The sequence below is a fragment of the Caretta caretta genome, chromosome 1 (genome assembly GCF_965140235.1).
Source record: "Caretta caretta isolate rCarCar2 chromosome 1, rCarCar1.hap1, whole genome shotgun sequence".
Lineage (NCBI taxonomy): Eukaryota > Metazoa > Chordata > Testudines > Cheloniidae > Caretta > Caretta caretta.
This window is the reverse complement of record NC_134206.1, coordinates 112,426,735-112,451,069: the sequence shown is the minus strand read 5'-3', so window position 1 is coordinate 112,451,069 and position 24,335 is coordinate 112,426,735. Positions and strand designations below refer to the sequence as shown.

Sequence of the window (24,335 nt, the reverse complement as noted above, 5' to 3'; positions counted from 1 at the left end):
AGGTCTCTTCAACCCTAATATTCTATGATTTATAAAGTGCGAGGGCTTCTTTTTCCTTCTTTCCTTTCTTTCTTTCTTTTTAAAATAGCTACCTATATCCTTGGGCCACAAATGTGACTTTTTCCCCCCTGGATTTCTGAAGTGAATGAGAAAATGCAAAAGGAGGAAAGAAATTAATGGAGACCTCTCATTAGTATTGTCAGCTCCTTGTTGTTTATTAAGGACCCAATTCTGCAGTCATTACACTGAGTAGCAATTATGCAAATTGTCATGCTGATCACAGCTGGGCTACCAAAACAAGTAAGATCTACTCAGTGCACGAGTACCAGAATTGGCCTTATGAGGAAGCATTGTCTAGCAGTTAGAGCACAGGGCTATGAATCAGGAGACCAGGTCAGACCAGGAGTCAGGGTTCTGTTCTCAGCCTTTCCAGGACTCACTATGTAACTTTGGGCGGCCAGAACTTATTTGTAAATCAGATTCCTTACCTGTAAAATGGGGATAATAATAGTTCTGTACCTTGGAGGGATGTTGAGGGATAATTACTGAGTGTTAAGCACTTTGAGATCATCAAATGACGGGCACTATAGAAGGGCAAAAATATTATACAGTTTGTAGACCATTTGCTTAAAAAATTAATCAGTATTTTTCATTGTCCCCCCTTTCCCTTTGCTGGTGGTGTATAGATGTGAATGAATGTGAAGAGAAACTTTGTGAGCAAACCTGTGTCAATTCACCAGGGAGTTACACCTGTCACTGTGATGGCAAAGGGAGAGTTAAGCTTTCCCAGGACATGAACACTTGTGAGGTATCTTATCTCTCATTTCAGTAACTGAAAAACGAAAAGCTTTGAAATAATTATGCTTGGATTAAATAACTCAGAGGGGAGAGTCCAACTGTCCAGGCTTACTTGAGCTGGGTAGTAGATACCATAAGAGGCCAGTGTCCTGTCTCCTCCACCTCTGTAGGAAAGGGGTCTTGCTAGGGTGATGAGAGAATAGCTTATGCAAGTCTTATCTTCCCAGGATCCCACTGGCTAAGCATCTGTTGCTCCATTCCACAAAGAGGATGGCAGTGGAAGCACTGTGTGTCCTCTACTTAGCTGTAATTTACATCTGTCTGCATAAGCTTTTCTGAATTAGGTCCACTGAGGATGGTGTAGAAATTTAATGGCGTGATTTAAGTTATAGAGTAGTACTTTCGCTTTTTGTTGCGTGCCACGATCCCTTTATGATTTTTTTCCCTTTGGCTGAGGCAGGAAGGAGTCTCTGATACTTGGCGTGAATGCAAAAAGCATCCATTAGCAAGGTTTTTATAGTGGACTTTTTTCTGAGGATGTAGGATTACAATGGAAATTGTTCTTTAATGTGTAAATTTTTTTTTTTTTTTTGCTATAGAAAAATATGCCCTCAGGGGAAGCAAGGGGAAATGAACTTTAAGCGTCCTCATTACTAAAATTACAGTACTGTAGTCTTAGGACTTATCAACAGTTGTTTCATAATTGATACCCTGATCAACAACTATATCCATGTCATGAGTGTTTGAGATTAGAAAATAGCAAAGGAAATTCCATTTGATTGTCGTCTTCTTTCGTTAATGTATGAGCAAATAATTAGTCTACAAATATGTTTCGATTATAGGATATTATACCTTGTGTGTCTTTTGCTGTTGCGAAAAGTGTTAAATCTCTATACCTGGGGAGAATGTTCAGTGGTACGCCTGTTATCAGACTACGCTTTAAAAGGAAACAGCCCACAAGGTGAGAATGCTTTTAGAACTGCAGCTGAACATTGCGTCCCTTCAGTACATGTATGGAATTAAAAAGCCACTTGGAACTAAAATTATTATTATTAATTTGTATGTATTATGGTACACTTGGGAACACTGATCAAGGATCAGACCCCAATTATGTGAGGCACTGTACAGACAAGTAACCAAGGAGGGAGTCCTTGCTCCAGAGAATCTGATGATCTCTGAAATATGTCAGCGTGTTCTCTACTACTGTTTTCATAATAATATATCCTCCATCTAGTTTAGTCTTAGAATTGAGTTAAAAGCTAATACTTTTTAATACTTGGTTCTTAACTGTCTGAACTGATGCTCTCTGTATGGAAAGCACACAGTGGTTTTTGAATTCTGCATAACTGATTTGTTTCTTGACACCCATGTGGTCAGACTTGTGGCTGAATTCGACTTTAGAACCTTTGATCCTGAAGGTATCCTTTTCTTTGCTGGAGGCCATCAAGACAGCACGTGGATAGTCTTAGCTTTGCGCAACGGACGGTTAGAATTGCAGTTGAAGTACAATGGAATAGGCCGTGTGACCAGCAGTGGGCCAGTTATCAACCATGGCATGTGGCAAACAGTGAGTATAAGCTGCTTGTTTCATGGATGTTATTGTCCCATTGTTTGATTCTTGGACTGCATCTAAAATGCACTTAGGCTTTTTGCTTTCTTTGTATTTTGAAGGGATATTGTTTGGACATAGCCTCATGTTTAACATGCTGTTATATTTTATATTTAAAGGTGGAAATGAAACTATTGGGGTTTTTTAAATCTGGTGTTCCAGGACTCAGCGTAAATACAGCACTTTAGGGCACATTCTTCATCTAGACAGAGCATTGCTTGCAATCTGTGATTGCAGACACAGTACAGAATATGCACAGCCTTCTTTCCATTTTTCACTACAGTAGCGTGGTGGTGGGTGAATGGGGGCTATATGTCACTTCTCATTTTAAGTTACTTTTAAGAAAAGAAAATAAACTTGGGTGTAAGAACAACATTTCAACTATAGAATTCAAGTGTAGCAATAAGCTGATCCCTGGAGCAGGGTGCCCATGGAGAGACGTGCATGGCCTGAGTCAGAGCTCTAGGAGGCATTGTGCCTGTGCAGGAATGATACCTCCAAAGGCACTAGAGAAGTTTTGCTGCCACACCTCCTTGAAGAGGATGCAGTATATCCTCAAACCACGTGGCACATATGGCTGAGTTGGCAGAGTTGGCGTTATGCCACCTTTCCTTCTTCCCTGCTCCTGTGCACAATCCTCAGGCTGAGCCATCCTCTAGAGTAAATTAGAGCAGCCTCTGTGGCTAGGGGGCCCAACTGTAGAACTAGCTTTGCGATAGCAGAGGACTACCTCAGCTGGTGTGTGTGTGGTGGTGATAGTGGTGGGGAGTAGGGGGTGGAATCTTCAGCTGGCTCTGAAAAGCAGCTTTGAGTCACCTTTGTACCTCTGGAGCAGCACAAGATACGGCTGAGCTCTATGGCTTTGTCCTTTTTAAACTACGAAGAATGCTTATTTTAAATACAAAATGGTCTGTTTCCTCCGTAAATATATGGGGCAGCCTTTTTAAAAAACATTTTGATGTCTGCTTACTTATCTTCATAATAATGTAATTCCCAAGAATATTGCAAGAAGATGCAATCTGTTTTGGAGTTGGTGTGGGTTCATATTCTTCACAATCACAGCAATGTCTTCTAATTTCTGTTGATGTTGGAAATTTCATATTCTTGGGCATTATTATATGTGACCAAATCAACAAGAAAGGTTGCAATATGAATTTGTGAAATATTTGTCATTTTATGTATTCATCTTCTCTCTTATTCCTTTCTTTTTCCTTTCCCTTTAATTTTCATTCATTTGGTTTTCCTGTTGAGCCCTTTGACCTTAAATCCATTAAGTTACTTGTTTCGTAGAGACTGGGTGGGTAAAAATTCCTGGTTAATTTTAGTACTCTAAAGTCAAGGATATTAATATTTGTGGAGGAAGAGGGGCAGATTTGAAATTACAGAATATTATTTATAAATGTCCATTCAGATTTCATGTGTTTACGAGAAATTGGGTGGAGGATTTTTTTCCCCTAAAGAATAGTTGGAAAAACCATACCCTGTAGTGTATTCATATTAACCAATAGACATTTGGTAATACTTCCAGCACATCAAATAACGTCTCATTCAGTTCTCTTACTCTCACTGAAACAAATAATTTTCTATCTCCAAGACAACAGTGGTGGAGATTCAGTGAAGCTGTAGATAAAGTGTGCGACATGCAGTAGTTCATATTTATGAGCTTCTTCAAGCCAGGTCTTGCAAAACTAAAGATTTATCACCATAATTTGAAATTCTGTGCTGCATGCAGTGATGTCTCTAATTGGGTGTATGGAGTGGTGTGATGGCCTACTGGTTAAACTTGTGATGGAAAATGTGTTTTTATTTATTTTAAAAAAAAAGTGTAATTGATACTGCTAAGGCTGGTGTGTTAGTCACAGCAGCTGCAATCAACCAGTTAAACTCTTTAACTTGGGAACATAACAGGCGTATAAGCACCAGACCTCACGGTGTGGTAATGTGAACTTTCACAAATCAGTGAAAGGAGGAAAAGTCTGGAAGAGATTTTCTTTCTAAGTGTTGGGTAATGGAGCTAGGTGAGTGAAGAATGTAGAGTCTTGTTTCGGCTATGTTCGTTTGCTGTTGAACTAAGGCGGTGGTAGGAAGGGGAATTATCAGTGTAATTATTCTGTAATTAACATAATTGTCATTCCCCTGCCAACAGACTGTTGAGCACTCCTATCCCCATATTTTCCCCCAGAAACTGTTCTTAGTCACTGCTTTTCTTGTTGAGGTCTGTATGCCCACAGTGCACTGCAGGGATCACTGTGGTGTCTGGTATTACTGATATCTCTGTTACAGACCTGGAAGTGGAGGCAAACAGCATCTGAAATGAAATTTGCAAATAACACTAAACTGGTAGATTTGTAATAACCAGTGAGGAATGTGAATGCCAAGGAACTTGGAGCTACTAGAAATATGGGGAAAAAATAACAAATTGAGGTACAATGCAAGTTAGTTTTTCCACAGATGTATAATAGTGATCCAGAACATAGATAGCCAACAGGAGGGAGAAATGTGGAAAACAGGAATGCCAGCAGCTGACAGTTGGAAACTGCTTAGGCTTTAGATCTTGCCACTACATGGAAAAGTCTGTGTAAGGACTCCATGGCATTTCCCCTCTGTATTCTGCCCTGGGTCTGGGTTTCTCAATTCCTCTGCCAAAGAAGCTTCCCTGCCCCCAAGATCTGCCAGGTCTCAGTCTAGGGATTGGCTAGATTAAGGCCATCACTATGGAGGCCCTGCATGCCAACACTAACACTGGAGGCTGTCTTACTCTCCACAAGTCTGGCATCAAGTCTTTAACCCCTCATTCCACAAGTGCTCCTGGAATCCCCGCAAAGGGTGGGATGGAATAAGGGACCGATCAGTAAACTTTCAAAAGTACCTAAGGTGCTGATCTTCAAAGGTATTTAGGCACCTAACTTCAATGGGAATTAGCTGTCTAAACACCTTTGAAGATCTGGGCCTATGTGACTGAGGCCTAAATGCCAGTTGCAGAAGTGATTTAGGTGCTTAGGAGCCAAACTCTAATGGGATTTAGGTTCCTAAGTGCCTGAATCACTTTTGAAAATGATATTTAGCCCCTCCTCCCCACTACCATTATGGCCAATAGCACAGTGGTTAGAGCACTCATCTGGGATGTGGGAGACCTGTTTTCAGATTCTTGCTCTGCCTGATTTGAAGCGGGGGCTTGAATTTGGGTCTCTCATATCCCAAGTGAGTGTCTGAACAATGGGGTGATTGGGTATTCTGGGTGGGGTTCTTTCAATCTCTCCTTTTGGAGCTGTTCCACTCTGTATAAATAATTAAATATTTAGTGCGCCAAAATATCCCCTCACCTTAAAACTTACCTCCTTAAAACTCTCCTCTGCTCTGATGCCTACAGAAATCTTGATGAGCAAAACATCACAGGAAAGGAAAGGTTTAAGAAGGGCAGCTGAAGCTAGGCAAATTCAGACTTGAAATAAGGCATACATTTTTAATGGTGAGTAATTAACCATTGGAACAATTTACCGAGGTTTGTGGTGGATACGCCATCACTGATCATTTTTAAATTTGGATTGGATGTCCTAGATCTGCTCTGGGAATTATTTTGGGGAAGTTCTAGGGCCTGTGCTATATAGGAGGTCAGCCTAGATGATCAGGACGGTCCATTCTGGCCTTGGAATGATGAATAATGAATAGCATGTTCATGTGCACTGCTGATACCACAACCTATCATGCCAATCAACATTATCTCATTGTTTCCTTGTACTGTCCCCATCTCTCTGTTTCCATCTGTTGTCTCTTGTCTTGTAATTAGAATGCAATTTCTCTGGGGTAGGGACCACCTTTTGGTTCTGTGTTTGTACAGTGCCTGGCACAGTGGTGTTGTGGTCTGTGACTGGGGTTTCTAGATACTACCATTTTACAAACAATAGTGATGGTTAGGGTAATCAACCTGGGTTCAAGTCCCTTGCTCCAAATCAGGTGGGAATTTGAAAATGGGTCACCCACAGCCTAGATGATTGGCCTTCTGGGTATTCTGACACAATCCCCTGCCCCCAAAATTCCTGATATGGTTGCCCTGGCTGCCTTGTGCCAGACCCAATCCAGTAAGTATACTTTGAGAACCCCTACTGGATCGGTGCCTGTTACAGAGATAGGCAGGGAATCCTGAGTTCGACAATCCCATCAGGGCTTAGGTATGAGCGAGGGTGTTGAGCAGCACAGTGACGTCAGGGCTTAGGCAGTTTTGTGCATGCCAGCAGTGGGAACTTAGGCACCATGGTGGACTTTACAGGGAGAAACTTAAGCACCTAGGGAATTTAGGCACCTCCAGAATTAGGTGGCAGGTCAGCGGGAGTTTTGAGGATCTAACTGGTGCTTAAAAGTTGGGTCTTAGGCTCCTAAAATGGCAGTTGGGCACCTACATTTCATTGTGTATCAAGCCCTTAGGCAATTCTGAAAATTTTAGCCCTAAGCATCAAGTTTGACACACCTGTATTTGTCAGAACCACAGGGTCAAATCCCAGTAGGATCAACTCAGCCCTTCAACCTTCTGAAAGAGGGGGGTGTGGATATGGGTGTGTCAGAGAGACATATAGATGAGAATTTAAAGTGAGATGACTGAGGTCCTTTCTGTTCTGAGTACATGTTAAAAATCCCTTGCCACTTCTCAAAGGAATAGCATTTTCCCTAGTTTTCTTGGCCACAGTTTTCCCCAGCCCCATTTTTGTTGTGTGTGTGGCATGTCAGTTTTGTGCTTGACTGCCTCCCTTTATTCCTGGAGGTGGCTACATTTCAATGGTACTTTATGTATGTGGGCCCTGATTCTGCAGTGAGATGCATGCAGGGAAATCCTTGTGCCTACCTGGTGCCCCACTGAAGTCAGTTGGGTTTTGCCTGGACACAAGGATCTGCCTGGACATATATCAGTGGAGGATCAGAGCCATAGTTTGTAAAGCTCCTTTTGGAATTAAAAGCACTGTATAAATATACAACTCTTTAAATACTTTCTCAGATATGAAACCTTTCTTCTTTTGTTCTTTATTAAGCTGTCACTGCTCCAAGATGGGACCCATTTCTGTCCTGAAAGCATCTGTGTTTTTCATTAATTACAGGTCCAATAAGAAACCCTCCCTTATCTGTCCTTTCAGCTTTTCTTTTCATATATGGCTGTAGTAGTAGGAGGATAATAAATAACTTGGTATTGCAGTTAGACTGTTACATCTCCAAAACACTGTATCAACATTAAATGATTGATCCACTCATATTATAGAAAAGGAGTACTTGTGGCACCTTAGAGACTAACCAATTTATTTGAGCATGAGCTTTCGTGAGCTACAGCTCACTTCATCGGATGCATGCCGTGGAAACTGCAGCAGACTTTATTTATACACAGAGAATATGAAAAAATACCTCCTCCCACCCCACTGTCCTGCTGGTAATAGCTTATCTAAAGTGATCATCAGGTGGGCCATTTCCAGCACAAATCCAGGTTTTCTCACCCTCCACCCCCCCACACAAATTCACTCTCCTGCTGGTGATAGCCCATCCAAAGTGACAACTCTTTACACAATGTGCATGATAATAAAGTTGGGCCATTTCCTGCACAAATCCAGGTTCTCTCACATCCCCCCCACCCCCATACACACACAAACTCACTCTCCTGCTGGTAATAGCTCATCCAAACTGACCACTCTCCAAGTTTAAATCCAAGTTAAACCAGAACACCTGGGGGGGGGGGGGGTAGGAAAAAACAAGAGGAAATAGGCTACCTTGCATAATGACTTAGCCACTCCCAGTCTCTATTTAAGCCTAAATTAATAGTATCCAATTTGCAAATGAATTCCAATTCAGCAGTTTCTCGCTGGAGTCTGGATTTGAAGTTTTTTTGTTTTAAGATAGCGACCTTCATGTCTGTGATTGCGTGACCAGAGAGATTGAAGTGTTCTCCGACTGGTTTATGAATGTTATAATTCTTGACATCTGATTTGTGTCCATTTATTCTTTTACGTAGAGACTGTCCAGTTTGACCAATGTACATGGCAGAGGGGCATTGCTGGCACATGATGGCATATATCACATTGGTGGATGTGCAGGTATACGAGCCTCTGATAGTGTGGCTGATGTTATTAGGCCCTGTGATGGTGTCCCCTGAATAGATATGTGGGCACAATTGGCAACGGGCTTTGTTGCAAGGATAAGTTCCTGGGTTAGTGGTTCTGTTGTGTGGTATGTGGTTGTTGGTGAGTATTTGCTTCAGGTTGCGGGGCTGTCTGTAGGCAAGGACTGGCCTGTCTCCCAAGATTTGTGAGAGTGTTGGGTCATCCTTTAGGATAGGTTGTAGATCCTTAATAATGCGTTGGAGGGGTTTTAGTTGGGGGCTGAAGGTGACGGCTAGTGGTGTTCTGTTATTTTCTTTGTTAGGCCTGTCCTGTAGTAGGTAACTTCTGGGAACTCTTCTGGCTCTATCAATCTGTTTCTTTACTTCAGCAGGTGGGTATTGTAGTTGTAAGAAAGCTTGACAGAGATCTTGTAGGTGTTTGTCTCTGTCTGAGGGGTTGGAGCAAATGCGGTTGTATCGCAGAGCTTGGCTGTAGACGATGGATCGTGTGGTGTCTACACACGTAGACTGTCCATGGCAGACTGTAGAGATGTAGAGACTGTAGAGACGTAGAGACTGTCCATGGCAGACTGTCCATGGACACCATCATAGGGCCTAATCATATCAGCCACACTATCATAGGCTCGTTCACCTGCACATCTACCAATGTGATATATGCCAACATGTGCCAGCAATGCCCCTCTGCCATGTACATTGGTCAAACTGGACAGTCTCTACGTAAAAGAATAAATGGACACAAATCAGATGTCAAGAATTATAACATTCATAAACCAGTCGGAGAACACTTCAATCTCTCTGGTCACGCAATCACAGACATGAAGGTCGCTATCTTAAAACAAAAAAACTTCAAATCCAGACTCCAGCGAGAAACTGCTGAATTGGAATTCATTTGCAAATTGGATACTATTAATTTAGGCTTAAATAGAGACTGGGAGTGGCTAAGTCATTATGCAAGGTAGCCTATTTCCTCTTGTTTTTTCCTACCCCCCCCCCCCCAGATGTTCTGGTTTAACTTGGATTTAAACTTGGAGAGTGGTCAGTTTGGATGAGCTATTACCAGCAGGAGAGTGAGTTTGTGTGTGTATGGGGGTGGGGGGGATGTGAGAGAACCTGGATTTGTGCAGGAAATGGCCCAACTTTATTATCATGCACATTGTGTAAAGAGTTGTCACTTTGGATGGGCTATCACCAGCAGGAGAGTGAATTTGTGTGGGGGGGTGGAGGGTGAGAAAACCTGGATTTGTGCTGGAAATGGCCCACCTGATGATCACTTTAGATAAGCTATTACCAGCAGGACAGTGGGGTGGGAGGAGGTATTTTTTCATATTCTCTGTGTATAAATAAAGTCTGCTGCAGTTTCCACGGCATGCATCCGATGAAGTGAGCTGTAGCTCACGAAAGCTCATGCTCAAATAAATTGGTTAGTCTCTAAGGTGCCACAAGTACTCCTTTTCTTTTTGCAAATACAGACTAACACCGCTGTTACTCTGAAACCTATCATATTATAGACTGTTCTCTGCCTTTTGCAATGTTGGTTTCAACTTGAAACATACGTGGGTTTTCTTCTATTTGTTATAAAACAGGTGCGTAGAATCTACTGTTCTTCTTTGAGTGGTGTTCCTGTGGGTGCTTCACTCTAGGTGTCGGTGCGTCCTTGCGCTGGAGATGGGAGATTTCTCGCAGCAGTACTCGGTCGGGGGAAGGGCGCACACAGGAGTCATCTTGTGCAGCTGTTGGCACCTCCTGTAGCGTGTGCTCCCCCGACCGTGCCTCAGTTCCTTCTCAACCATCCTCGGCTGCAGACGGAGGTCTGCGGCAGTGCTCTCTTTGATACTTTCTGGGAGAAAAAAAAAAGTTACAAGTTACATAGGAACTTCTTTTTAGTCTATGCTTAGTTACATTGTTTCGTTAGTCTTAGAATATCAGGGTTGGAAGGGGCCTCAGGAGGTCATCTAGTCCAACCCCCTCCTCAAAGCAGGACCAATCCCCAATTTTTGCCCCAGATCCCTAATGGCCCCCTCAAGGATTGAACTCACAACCCTGGGTTTAGCAGACCAATGCTCAAACCACTATAGTTTCCTTAGTTCCTCGTAGAGGTTTTTCTTCCAAAAAAACCCAACCAAACAAACAAACGGAAAAGAGAAGAAAGAAGAAGACTTTTTCTCTCCTTAACTCCCTGTTTGGGAACAGTTTCTACAGTTTACCATTACAATTAACTCCCACCCTTATCTCTCAAGAGGCGGGAGAGGCTTAACTGCAGTCATGCCGGGCTTATCAGGATTTAGAAAGTGTGACTCCTGCCGTGAACCGCTGGTGACGGCCACACCTCCTGCATTCCCTGTCTGGGAGAAACTCATATCTCCCAGAACTGCATACATTGCACCAACTTAACAACAAGGGCAAGATGTGACAGGGATCTCCACTTGAAAAAGCTTTTGCTGGAGAAATCCCTCCAACCTCCGCAAGAGACATCCTCCGGGGAGTCTCATAAACCGAGATCCCCGAGCTCTGATAAGGCTCCAACTTCCAAAACTGTCAGGAAGCAAGCTTCGACTTCTCCAGCAAGGGTGTCTCAGAAAAAGGGAGCTTCCCCAGCGAGGTCGTTACCCTCAGTGCTCCACTCATCCAGAGTGAGCACTTACGAGGCACCGGGCTCCTCTGGCACCGTCCCTCAGCGGACCGCTGCTGAGCCCCAACGCACAGCACCGAAGTTGAGATGTCAAGTCTCCTCCATGGCAACGAGTACCCCAGTGCAGAGCGTGGTACAGACAGCGGCACTGCGATCAATGCTGCCTCCACCAGCACCGATCCAAGACTTGCTGCCGCCTAACAAGCCGAATCGGGCACTGGTCAGTGCTCCAACGGTCGACCGCAACCCCAAGGCAGGACCAGTGCAACTCCTGCGTCCTGCTGACATAGCAGTTTCTTCGGCACCGCAGTCACCACTGCTCGGCACTGAACACTCCTCGAGCTATATAGTGCGGCACCATCTCCTGCACCAATCTCCATGCATAATGGTGAGGAAGGAGACATGCAGGACAACCGCTTCTCCTCTCAACATTCATCCCCATCACAGATGAGACCTACATGGAACACTGTGAAGCCTAAGCCTCATCTCTCCGAGCATTCACAGCCCTGATATGCACAGCACTGGCCTTACCCATTACCACCTTACCCCATGGAATGGCATCCTTGGCCCATATACCAGAACCCCTATTCTGGTCCCCCTTCCCCAGCAACAAGAGGTTCCAGAGTACACCCATCCTTACCACACAGAGAAATCTCTAACCCCCCGCTGAGACAGAGATGGCAGAGGAAGAGATACTATCGCAGGTAGACCTGGATGATTCACCACCTGCCCCACACTCATCTTCTGCACCAGACAAAGCAGTGAAGCCGTCTACCCCTACAACACCAGATGACTTGAAACAGTTCCAAGAACTCTTCAAAAGAGTAGCAAACAGCCAAGAAATTGCCTTACACGAGGTGCAGGAGAAACAACATAAGTTAAAAATCTTACAACCAGCATCATCGACCAAGATCCCCCTCCCCATGGATGAGGCTATAATGGAGCCTGCAGAGGTAATATGGCAAACACCGGCATCGGCACCACCTACCAGCAAAAGGGCTGATAGAAAATACTTCGTTCCAGCCAAAGGCATGGAATTTTTGTTTTCTCACCCTCAAGCCTGCTCTCTGGTAGTAGAAGCTGCTAATCAGCGCAGTAAACCGCCTCATTTCCGCTCCTCACTGCAAGATAAAGAACACAAGAGACTGGACGTCTTTGGGTGGAAACTTTACTCGTCAGCCACACTTCTGCTTAGAGTTGCCAACTGTTCTGCCCTACTAGCAAATTATGACTACTGTAGTAAAATACAAGAGCTCGTGGAGGACCTCCCTGAGCATAAACATCCTCAACTCAATGCCATTATCAATGAGGGTCAGTTAATAGCCCACACAGCACTGCAAGCCTCAATAGATGTAGCGGGGACAGCTGCCCAAACAACCGCAACAGCTGCGGTTATGAGAAGAACATCATGGTTGCAGGCTTCGGGAATTCCTAAAGAACTACAGCTAAAAGTGGAAGACCTCCTCTTCAATAGGGATAAACTATTCTTGTCTCAAACCTCCATACCAAACGTCCTCCATACCATGAAGACCTCCCGAGCGACGCTGTGTACACTAGGCATACACCCACCTCCTGACAAACGCCCTCGCTTTTAACCATACCAGAGGTCACGAAACACCTTGTTTAACCGTCCACAACCACGATACTTCACTCAGAACAGACCCAAACAACGGTCTCCACAGAACCAGGCTCCACAGAACCAGGCCTCGTCCACCCGTCCATCTGCATCTAAGCCACAATTTTGAAGTCTTGGTCGAGGGTATGCACGACCTCCCCACACCTCTAACGCCAACAGATACCCCATCCCACAATTTTGGTCACTGCTTACGCCCATTTTACCATGCCTGGGCTGCGATAACCACAGATCAATGGGTTTTGGAGATCATACAATCTGGCTACACCATTCCTTTCACAGCCGTCCCCCTACCTTCTCCCCTTCCCCGTCCCTCTTCAGGGATCCTTCTCACGTACACCTTCTGCAACAGGAAGTAGACCACCTCCTGCTGCTGGGTGCTGTACAACCAGTACCACATCAATACCGAGGGAGGGGTTTTTATTCCAAATATTTCCTGACAGAGAAGAAAGGAGGGGGATGGATGCCAATCTTAGATCTCCGAAAACTCAACAGGTTCGTACACAGCCACAGGTTCAAAATGGTCACTCTGGGCACAATAATCCCAGTACTAGACGGCGGGGACTGGTTTGCAGCTCTCAACCTCCAAGATGCATACTTCCGTATTACAATACATCCTGCCCACAGACGGTTCCTGAGGTTCACAGCAGGACCCAACCACAGCCAATACAGGGTCCTTCCCTTCAGACTGTCCACTGCTCCCCGCGTAGTCCCCAAAACGCTCGCGGTAGTAGCAGCACATTTATGACGCAAAGGAGTCATCATCTTCCCCTATTTGGATGATTGCCTTCTCAAGGGTACCAACCGAGAAGAAGCGGCAGGCATGCTGAAGACCACAGTAGACCTGTTTCACCAGCTAGGTCTACAGATAAACGAAAGGAAATCCACCCTGGAACCAACCCAGCGATTGGAGTTTATCGGAGCCGACCTCGACTCCATACAAGCCAAGGCAATATTGCCAAACCACAGATTCACTACATTGACCAATGTTATTTCCACGGTGACCATCAGCTCACAAACTTCAGTGAGGACATGCCTTCAGATTCTGGGACATATGGCAGCTACGACTTTCTTAGTAAAGTATGCCAGACTCCATATGTGCTGTCTGTAGCACTGGTTAAGCACGGTCTGTGCAGCCAGCAAACACTCTCTCAACAGACGTGCGACACTACCACCAAGGGTTATCCTCTCCCTACAATGGTGGACACAGCCAGGGAATGTATGCTCCAGGATTCCCTTTCAACAAGACCCCCCATCAGTGACTATTACAACAGATGCCTCCCTGATAGCTTGGGGCACCCACTTGGGTCACCACAATCTACAAGGTAAGTGGTCTGTAATGGAAACCTGACTACATATGAATTTCCTGGAACTCTGCACGGTACACAATGCATGCCAACACTTCCTCCCACTCATACAAGAAACCTTAATCTCTATTCTCACAGACAATGTGGCGTGCATGTTTTACATCAATCGCCAAGGAGGAGCCAGGTCTCACTCGTTATGTGTAGAAGTCATGAATTTATGGAACTTTTGCATCCGCAACAATATAAGCATCACAGCATCATACCTACCAGGGTGCCAAAACACTACAGCCGACAGCCTCAGCAGGCACTTCTCACAGGAACACGAGTGGGAAATCCACGACAGTGTTCGTGACACAATATTCCAAAAATGGGGTCACCCAGTAATCGACCTTTTTGCTTCAGCGACAAATCACAAATGTCCACATTTTGCTCCAGGGCAGGACTGGCACTGGGATCGCTAGGAGATGCCTTCCTCATCCCGTGGAATGCGTCACTCACGTATGCCTTCCTGCCGATACCACTGATCCCATGGGTCATCCGCAAGATACAACTCGACAGAGCATACATCATTCTCATTGTTCCCACATGGCCCAGACAGACTTGCTTTCCATACTTCTCACATCTAGCAGTCTGTGCCCCACAACAGCTGCCTTTCTGGATGGACCTCCTGTCCCAGAACAAGGGCCGGATGCTCCATCCAGACCCAGCGAAACTCCGTCTCAAAGCATGGCTCCTCTCTGGTTCCAACATGGGGAACTGAACTGTTTGGAGAAAGTAAAACAGGTATTACTAAATAGCCATCGCCTCACCACTAGAAATACTTACCGCCACAAGTGGAGAAGATTCTCCCTTGGTATCAGCAAAAAAAGCTGGACGCAACCATGGAGCCTCTATCTATGATCCTAGACTACCTAGCCATAAGATCTATTAAAGTACACCTCGCTACCATCACAGCCTTCCACGAACAGGTAGAAGGGGCTTCAATATTCACTCACCCAATTACACGGCGCTTTCTAGCAGGTATTCAGAACATGTGCCCAGAAGTACGACAACTTGCACCACCATGGGATCTCAGTCTTGTGCTCAAATGTCTCACAAGACACCCTTCGAGCCTCTAGCAACCTGCTCGCTCCTTCATATGTCAGTGAAGGTTGCATTTCTAGTGGCAATCACGTCTGCCAGACATGTCAGTGAAATAGGAGCATTGATGGCTGAACCACCGTATGCTGTATTTACCAAAGACAAAATCATGTTACGTCCTAACCCCAAATTCTTGCCCAAAGTGGCTACAAATTTTCATATTAACCAAACCATACGCTTACCTGCCTTCTATCCCAAGCCACATGATGACTCTCGAGAAACAACGTTGCACATGCTAGATGTCAGACTGGCTGTAGCCTTTTACTTGGACAGAACTAAACCACACCGCAAGTCACCAAGACTATTTGTCTTTACAGCAGAGCGCTCCAAGAGCTCTACAATATCAACCCAGAGACTTTCCAAATGGGTCTCTACCTGTATTCAAACTTGCTACCACCTGCATCACAAAGAACCCCCCGTGGGCATCAGATCCCACTCAACGCGAGCCATGGCGACATCATTTGCATTCTTGAACAATGTCCCCTTAATAGACATTTGTAGAGCTGCAGCCTGGACATTAGAGCACACTTTTGCGAAGCATTACTCTATCATCCAAGGCCATGTCTCAGACTCTGTCATTGGCTTTACAGTGCTCTCATCGCACACTTATACATAACTCTGAACCCCTACCGCCCTGGTGGGGTACTGCTCTACAAGCACCTAGAGTGGAGCACCCACAGGGACACCACTCAAAGAAGTTACTCACCTTGTACAGTAACAATGGTTATTCGAGATGTGTCCCTCTGTGGGTGCTCCACCACCCACCCTCCTCCCCTCTACTTCGGAGTTCACACAACTGAGCTCTGCGGTGGAGAAGGAACGGAGGGACGGTCAGGGGAGCATGTGCTACAGGAGGTACCAACGGCTGCATGAGATGACTCCTGCGCGCACGCTTCCCCCGACCGAGAAGTGCTGCTAGAAATCTCTGGCGCAGGGATGCACTGACACCTAGAGTGGAGCACCCACATGGACACACATCTCGAAGAACCATCGTTACTGCACAAGGTGAGTAACTTCTTCTTATGACAGCACAAGTTATCAAGTGGTTTTTTTGTTTTTTGTTTTTTTGTTTTTAATCAAAAGACAACATAAAATTGTAAAAAGTTAATGAAGTGGGCTTGGCACAATAAATATTTTCTTAGCTTGAGGATTTTATTAATTGTGGCTGTACTTTGTGACTTTGCAGATACTAAACCTCTCTATCTCTGAATATTCTTATTTACAATTTTATTTCTTCAGATCTCTGTTGAAGAACTGGAGAGAAGTTTGTTTATAAAGGTCAACAAGGATGCAGTTATGAAAATAGCTGTTGCAGGAGATCTGTTTACTTCAGACAAAGGACTGTATCAGCTGAACTTAACAGTGGGAGGCATTCCTTTTAAAACTAAAGACCTTATTCAACCCGTGAGTACTGCTTTAATCTTCAATCACGTTGGTACACAGAGTGTAGTGGGCTTGACTTTTAGCTTCACTTACAATAGGCTAACTTTATAGACCCCAGTGGAGTAAGTCCTGATTTACGTCCGACTAAGTGAGACAAATCAGGCCCAGTGTGTTTTTGAAGCTGGGAGCAATGTAGGGGGAACTTTCCTTCCGTACACCAGCAGAGTGCTTAATGTTGAAGTATGTATCATGCCAAGCTTTTATTTCTGCTAACTTTTTAGCATTTATTTTTAGTAGCGAGCCCGAGGCATGGTAGCACGGGCGGTTTCTCACCCTATAAAAGGCTTTTTGCTGGCTTGTATGTGGTTTTGGGGTTGTTTTTTTTTTTTTTGCCCCCCATGCTCCATCTTCATGAAAGTCAGTTACAGCTAAAAGAAAAGGAGTACTTGTGGCACCTTAGAGACTAACCAATTTATTTGAGCATGAGCTTTCGTGAGCTACAGCTCACTTCATCAGTGTGCATCTGATGAAGTGAGCTGTAGCTCACGAAAGCTCATGCTCAAATAAATTGGTTAGTCTCTAAGGTGCCACAAGTACTCCTTTTCTTTTTGCAAATACAGACTAACACGGCTGTTCCTCTGAAACCTGTCAGTTACAGCTAAGAAACCAATTCCTTTTTTTTTCTAATTAAGATACTTCTATAGGAATGAAAGTCAAGATGCTCCTTGGAGATGTTTGATTGAGGCTTGGGGCTATTTTTGGAAGCTTTTAAATTATTGTAGCCAGAATTTCCATGGACGCCAACAGTGCAAGGAGGTTTATATGAGTTATTGTTCAAACAGCTGCTGTTCTACCTCTCTTTTGACTGACTTTCCACCTTGAACAATGGGGCTGGGTTTTATTTGTTTTTAAATAAGGTGACAACCCTGTGGCCTCAAGACTGGAAATATAGCAACCTAAGGATATGTCGTTCAGGGTGATTGCCACTCTGAATGTGTTTCAACTAGAGGTGTGGTCTGAACATGGGCCTGGGAGCCAGAAACCCCTGGGTTTTTATTCTGTATCTGACACTTACCCTCTCTCTGTCTATATATATCTTCTTACTATATGTTCCATTCTATGCATCAGATGAAGTGGGCTGTAGCCCATGAAAGCCTATGCTCAAATAAATTTGTTAGTCTCTAAGGTGCCACAAGTACTTCTGTTCTTTTTGCGGATACAGACTAACATGGCTGCTACTCTGAAACCAACCATTACTAATCTAGCAGCTTCAAGGGAGTCTTTGGTCTACTTGCTTTCTCCCATTTTAATGCTAGAGTTTAAAATATATATAAAAGCTGGAATTAATAAGGTGTGTGTGTGTAAGGTTGCACCCAACTTCTGGCTCTTTGCCATACATCTTTTACATCTGTGTCTGGTCACAGTGCATACCACTTGGTCGTTTCTCATTTCACACATTGTGTGACGTGAACTTTTTATGGTGAAATGTGTTATAATTCATGTCCTCTCTTTGTAAAGAGTTTCACATGGATTTATACATGGCAAATCTCGAGGGGATTCTTAGAAATAAATGGCACTAAAGATGTACAGCATGTAGAAGTGGGTAACACAGTTACGAAAGCAAATTTAGTCCCTGCATGAGCCATACCCCGTGGAGCATTACTGACTTCAGTGGATATCTGCATGGGCACAGAGCATAGGTGCTGACTTTCTAATTTCCCTGGCGCAGCTCGACCCCCTCTCCATCTCAGGACCCACTCCACCCCTTTCCCCCAGGCCCCACCCCCACCCCGCCTCTTCCCGTCCCAGCTCCATCCCTGTTCCACATCCGCTTTGCCCTCACTCCGCCTCCTCCCCCCAGTACCTCCTGCACATGGCTGAACAGCCCTGGAGCACCGACAGAGTCAGTGCCAATGGCACAGAGGTCTGCACGCATGGATGTCATTGCAGGATTGGGGCTTGAGTCTGTTCTGGTGTGATTGTATGTTGGTAAATGTGGTGAGATTTTCCCCACACCATTATATAGTTTGATCTTGTGGGACCCTCTGTGCCCATAGTCCTCTCTCCGTTTAATACAGAATAGCAACTAAAGGTAAGATTATTTCTCTGTCTTACAAGATAAATCCTCGGCTGGATGGTTGCATGCGGGCATGGAACTGGTTGAATGGTGAAGATACTACTATCCAAGAAACAATAAAGCTGAATGACAAGATGCAGTGCTTCTCGGTGGCAGGGCGAGGATCATTCTATCCTGGCAGTGGTTTTGCTATATTTAATTTCAATTATGGTAAGTGCTTTTTTTTATCATTGTCATAGTATGTTGTCCATACCTATGTATTCAAATAGAACAGAAATAACAATTGTAAAAGTGCATGTATTCCTGACTTCTCAGGTAAGCCTTTGTTTTTTTTTAAAGACACATACACATATGCTCTGAAATTATTTAAATGGGTAGGGAGAAATCATCATGTGTACTAAAATAATAAAGCAGTTGGAATTAGCTCTTTCCCAATTAAGAAAGCTAGCAGCTGTAGTGAGAAGCTGAATTTGGGATTCATGAAAAGGAAGATCTAATAATGCTGGCTAGAACCCAACATTATATGGGCAACTCTCATTAGGTTCCCTCTGTGTGGTTTTGACAATGCATTTATCTCTGATGTGTGTGTACCCTTCTCTGCTATTGCAACTCTGACTTTTCTTAAGACCATGTCAGTCATAGTAATGTATATTAGATTTATGACTTAGGCTATGTACACACTTCAGGTTACATTGGTATAAGTTACGTCGCTCAGGGGTCTGCATAAGTCCCTCCCTTTCTCCGAGCGACATAAGTTACATCAATCTAAGCGCTGACGTGAACAGTGTTATGTTGGCGGGAGAGCTTCTCCCACCAACATGGTTACCTCCGCTTGGGGAGGCTGGAGTGATTAAGTCGACAGGAGTGCTCTTTTCCGTCAGCTTAGAGCATCTGCACTAGCAGTGATGCATCGGTGCAGCTGCACCGCTGTAAACTCTGTAGTGTGCCATGGCATTAGATAGAAGTTCACTGTTGCCTAAAATGAAATGTCCATACTGAATTTCACTTGTGATTTAAGTTGATATTTATTAGATTCAGATCAGTCATGGTAACTATATCAATGATATAGCGAGGACGTCAACACAGGCTATGTGAAATTGGCCTGGATTTAGTTCCAACCCTCTCTTAATCATAATAATTTAGGAATTAGAAGGATGGCTTTGCCTTTGTTTCAGATTCTTCCATTTATACCTGTCCACTGAAGAACTAAATAGACCATTGACATTGGTAAAAGTTTTAAATGCTGACAGGCCTGATTACAAGTTCTCCTCTCCCGTTATCTCTTGTGCAGCATTATGTGGATTTTTCTGTTCTGCTAGTATAAATTAGAGAATATCTTACCAGGTGACTGTCATGCTGTTTACAACATAGATGCAAGAACTACTAAATAGAGTCTGGCATCTGAAGTGCAAATGAGACCACATTCTTAACAGAGCTGTATTCTCAGAATTTACATTTTTATATTCATTTATTATAAACAATTATACTTATTTTTTTGTTTAGTAACAGTAAAAGGATGTAAAGACCCCATTTATCCTATTTACAGCAGTAATAAATCAGTATTGTCTATGATCTTGTCTAGACAGGCCAGGGACAGGCCACATCTTGAATACTTGTATATTCAAGTTGTATATGCAGATCTGGTTGCCCATCTCAAAAAAGATATATTGGAACTGGAAAAGGTACAAAAAAGGGCAACAAAAATTATTAGGGGTATGGAACAGCTTCCATATGAGGAGAGATTAATAAGACTGGGACTTTCCAGCTTGGAAAAGAGACAACTAAGGGGGGATATGATAGAGGTCTATAAAATCATGACTCTTGTGGAGATAAGGGGGGATGTGATAGAGGTCTATAAAATCATGACTCTTGTGGAGAAAGTAAATAAGGAAGTGTTATTTACTCCTTCTCATTAGACAAGAACTAGAGGTCACCAAATGAAATTAATAGGCAGCAGGTTTAAAACAAACAAGAAATATTTTTTTCACACAATGCATAGTCAACATGTGGAATATTTTGCCAGAGGATGTTGTAAAGGCCAAGACTATAACAGGGCTCAAAAAAGAACTAGACAAGTTCATGGAGGATAGGTACATCTATTTCTGAGTTCAGCATGTGACCGTTTATTGCAAGCTAAAAGGGCTTCAGAACCTCTAATTGGCTTGTGGAGGGATAGTGCTCGAAGTGTTCTATTTATATTTCTTCTGTTTTGTTTTGACACATTTGTGTGAAAGTGTTCAATTCCTCAATCATTTTGTAAAGTTCAAGACTGATACAAAAATTGGATTCCACATCTTGCAACAGCTCTGAGAATGTGATGGATTGATAGCATGTGCGGCGGGTGAACCATGGGCTTGGGGAGGCTAGACCCTGGCTTGGCCTGCCCCTTCTGCCTCAGGTCCTGTCCCTCCTGCCCACCGGCTCCCCAGCCCTAGGCCACTGGAGAGCCTGCAGCCCTGGAGCACCAGGTGGCACGTGCCGCCTCCTCCCCCAACCCTAGAGTGCTGGGCGGCGCAGCTCCAGCACCAGGGCCCCAGCCACCCCAATTCCTGGCCATAGGCTGGCTGCCCTAGCCCCACCCAGCAGGCTTCCCGGAAGAGGAGGTAGTCCACCTGGGGTGGGGCAACTATCAGCAAGCAGGAGGGGGCCTTGGGATGGAACGTGGATGGAGCCACATGAGGCTGTTTGGGGAGGCACATCCTTCCTCAGCCTATGCTACGCGCCGCACATGATTGATAGCCCTTAGCAATTGAATGTCTGTCCTTGATTTAAAAAACCAAAACCCTCAGTCTTGACTTCTGACTTTCTGAAAGGCAGCGGCCCTTTCTGTGGAGTGTAACAAGGCAGAGCTGTTACCATTTTCCTTTCTGATTTTTCGCATTAATGCTTGTGTTTTTTTCTGGGTTAAAGAGATGTGGCAATCTGTCCATATGCTCATCCATCCATAGTTGTCTTCTCTTGTCTGCCACTTGGTCAATCATTTTGTTTTTCTGACATGCATCTCTCTCTGTAGTGCAACCATCTGCTGGAAATGAAGCTGAAAGGAATTGGGAAGTAGAAGTAAACACTGTAATTCGGCCAGCAGCAGACACCGGGGTACTGTTTGCTCTGGTTGGTGAAGAAGCTTCAGTCCCTTTATCATTGGCTCTTATTGACTATCACTCTACAAAGAAACTTAAACAACAGGTACGAGCTTTAATCTTCTACTGGTGTAAAACAAAAAGATCCCTTAATATTTCATCAGAATTTCTAGGGCCATTTTCAAAAAATCTCAAAATTTGTGCCTGCCATTTTGTGTATACATTTACATTCACCAGTTCAGAATTTTATATGCAAATCAGATGTTTGAATGTCATCAGAGTACAGGGATTCTGCTTTTTGTGGAAACCGTTTTAGAAGGAGAGTAAACACTTCTTTGAACATTTGGCCCTTATAAAGGATATTGATTCAGTAGCAAATATCTCCACACTGACAATATGGCTCAACCTCTTGAATTTTAGCCACTTTGTTACACTAGTCTGAATTATACTATAAACTCCTTTGTACGGAGACTTTGTGTTCTATAGTGTAAGTGAATAATAACTCCACTGTAGTCAAGGGAGTAACACAGGCCTAACTCCAGAGTGTCTGCAAAGTGCCATGTACGGTATAAACAATATAATTAGTTATATTCATAATATAGGGTTAGATTTTGCTGTCACAGTTCAGAAGTAACTCCACTGAAGTCAGTGAGACTACTTCTCATTTACACTTAGGGCTTGCCCTCAGTACATGGAGATCGATGCTGCTGCAATCGATGCAGCAGATGTCGATTTAGCGGGTGTAGTGAAGACTCGCTAAATCGATGGCAGAGCGCACTCTGGTACTCCAGCTCCCTGAGAAGAATAAAGGAGGTCAACCGGAGAGAGCATCTCCCGTTGACACAGTGCAGTGAAGACACCGGGGTAAGGAGACCTAAGTTGCATCAACTCCAGCTACGTTAGTCACGTAACTGGAGTAGCGTAACTTAGGTCGATTTACTGCGGTAGTGCAGACAAGCCCTTAAGCTGCTCAACACCACTTTGGCAGTGAGGCAACTCATGGGAGGGACACGAAGGGTCAAATGCCCCTCAAGCAGCTGGCCCAGGCGGGGAGAGGAAGGGGCGGGGCCAGAGCCTCCTCCAGTCACGTTGTCTGGGATGCTGCCTGGTGCAGTGCAGCGGCTGTCTGGGAGAGTGCCTGGCTGCGGTAGTGGGATAGCTTCTGGGGATATTGGCCAAACGAGTTGGAGTCTGCCCCCTGCTCTCCCTGGGATGCTCAGAGTTGGCTCCTGTCCCCAGAAGTCGAGCCGGAGCAGGCTGCCACTGCTCCCTGCCCTGGCTCAGCTTTTGGGGACAGAGCCGACTCTAAGCATCTCAGGGAGAGCGGGCGGCTCCGACTCACTCAGCTGCTGTCCTGGAAGCCAAGCCCAGGCGGGAGGCATCCCACTGCTACTGCAGGCAGATGTTCTCCCAGGCAGCTTCTGTGCTACACCGGGTAGCATCCAGGAGTGGCTCTGATGCCTGGCTGCTAGGAACAGCAGCCAAATATGCCAGGGGGAGCCAGCCGTGTGGGAGGACAGAGCTGCTGGTGCCCCCCTCCCTCCCCCCCCGTAATGTGGGGTGGGGACAGGGAGAGCGCAGGGGCCCCGGACTGGGGGCAGGGTGGGGAGGAGTCACCTGGGGAGGTTACGTGTCCTCCCCTTTAGCTGGCGTCCCCCTCCACCCCCAGTATGGGGAGGCACCAGTCATCTATCCTTAAGGCTCCTTTGAACTGCCAGAGTGGTGGTGTTTACAGTGCTGTTGTTGCTGTGTTGGTCCCAGGATATTAGAGAGACAAGGTGGGGGGGGGGGTAATATCTTTTGTTGGACCAACTTTTGTTGGTGAGAGAGACAGGCTTTTCATCTGCACAGAGTTCTTCAGGTGTGCTGTTAGTGTAAATGAGAATCAGACCCAGACAATGGAGTTACGCAGGGTATAAATCTAGTGTAAGTGAGCTCAGAACCTGACTTTCAGTAATAATATCATCCGTTCTTTGCTGGCTCTCAAAAAGCCTTCTAAACAGCTGCAGTTACGAGCATTATGAAATGGGAAATGTGTAAGTTTCAGTTTGTGTCTGTGCCTTCACTTATTGCACTTTTTTGCTTTTCAGTTCATTATCTTGGCCACGGAGAACACGGTTGTGTCCAGATTGGCAATAAACGTTTGTGATGATCAGGAACACTCCGTGGACATCTTCATCAGCAAGGGGCAGTTATCACTCACCGTGGATGGGACTGCAGGACAGACTGAATTAAGCCATTCCCAGCTACAGGACAGTCTATTTCTCTTGGAGGGCTACCTGCAGTCATCTGTGAAGACATACGTGGGAGGACTGCCAGGTGATTATCAAATTCTGCAAAGCAGAATGCAGGTTCTAACAACAAATAATGGTACTGGTGACTGGAAAAGGGATCAAATGTGTTCGTTAGACCCTGGTGTCAAACGCTCTATTTCTGCCCAAGTGAGTTTTGTTGTGCATGGGTGGGTGCAAGGAGGGCATTTAGCATTGATACCCTTTAACTTGTTTTTGTTGAATGACTATATCAGCCTTTTCGGAGAGGCGGAAGCAAGAATAGGAATCTTGGTTGGGTTTCTTTTTGGTCAG

At 44.7% G+C, this 24,335-nt stretch overlaps 1 protein-coding gene across 4 annotated transcripts in view; it reads left to right on the top strand.

Annotated features, from left to right (window-relative positions):
• GAS6 (growth arrest specific 6) overlaps positions 1-24,335 on the top strand; it is an 82,532-nt gene that overhangs the window by 41,216 nt on the left and 16,981 nt on the right. For all 4 annotated transcript variants that reach the window (XR_007357458.2, XM_048856084.2, XM_048856097.2 and 1 more), the window contains 7 exons: positions 687-808; positions 1,641-1,759; positions 2,176-2,365; positions 16,450-16,614; positions 18,712-18,880; positions 21,684-21,856; positions 23,841-24,069. Coding sequence is in view for 3 of the 4 variants with exons in the window: in XM_048856084.2 (XP_048712041.2) it covers positions 687-808; positions 1,641-1,759; positions 2,176-2,365; positions 16,450-16,614; positions 18,712-18,880; positions 21,684-21,856; positions 23,841-24,069 (1,167 nt within the window). In the remaining variant the exon portion in view is untranslated. The remainder of the gene's footprint in view (positions 1-686; positions 809-1,640; positions 1,760-2,175; positions 2,366-16,449; positions 16,615-18,711; positions 18,881-21,683; positions 21,857-23,840; positions 24,070-24,335) is intronic.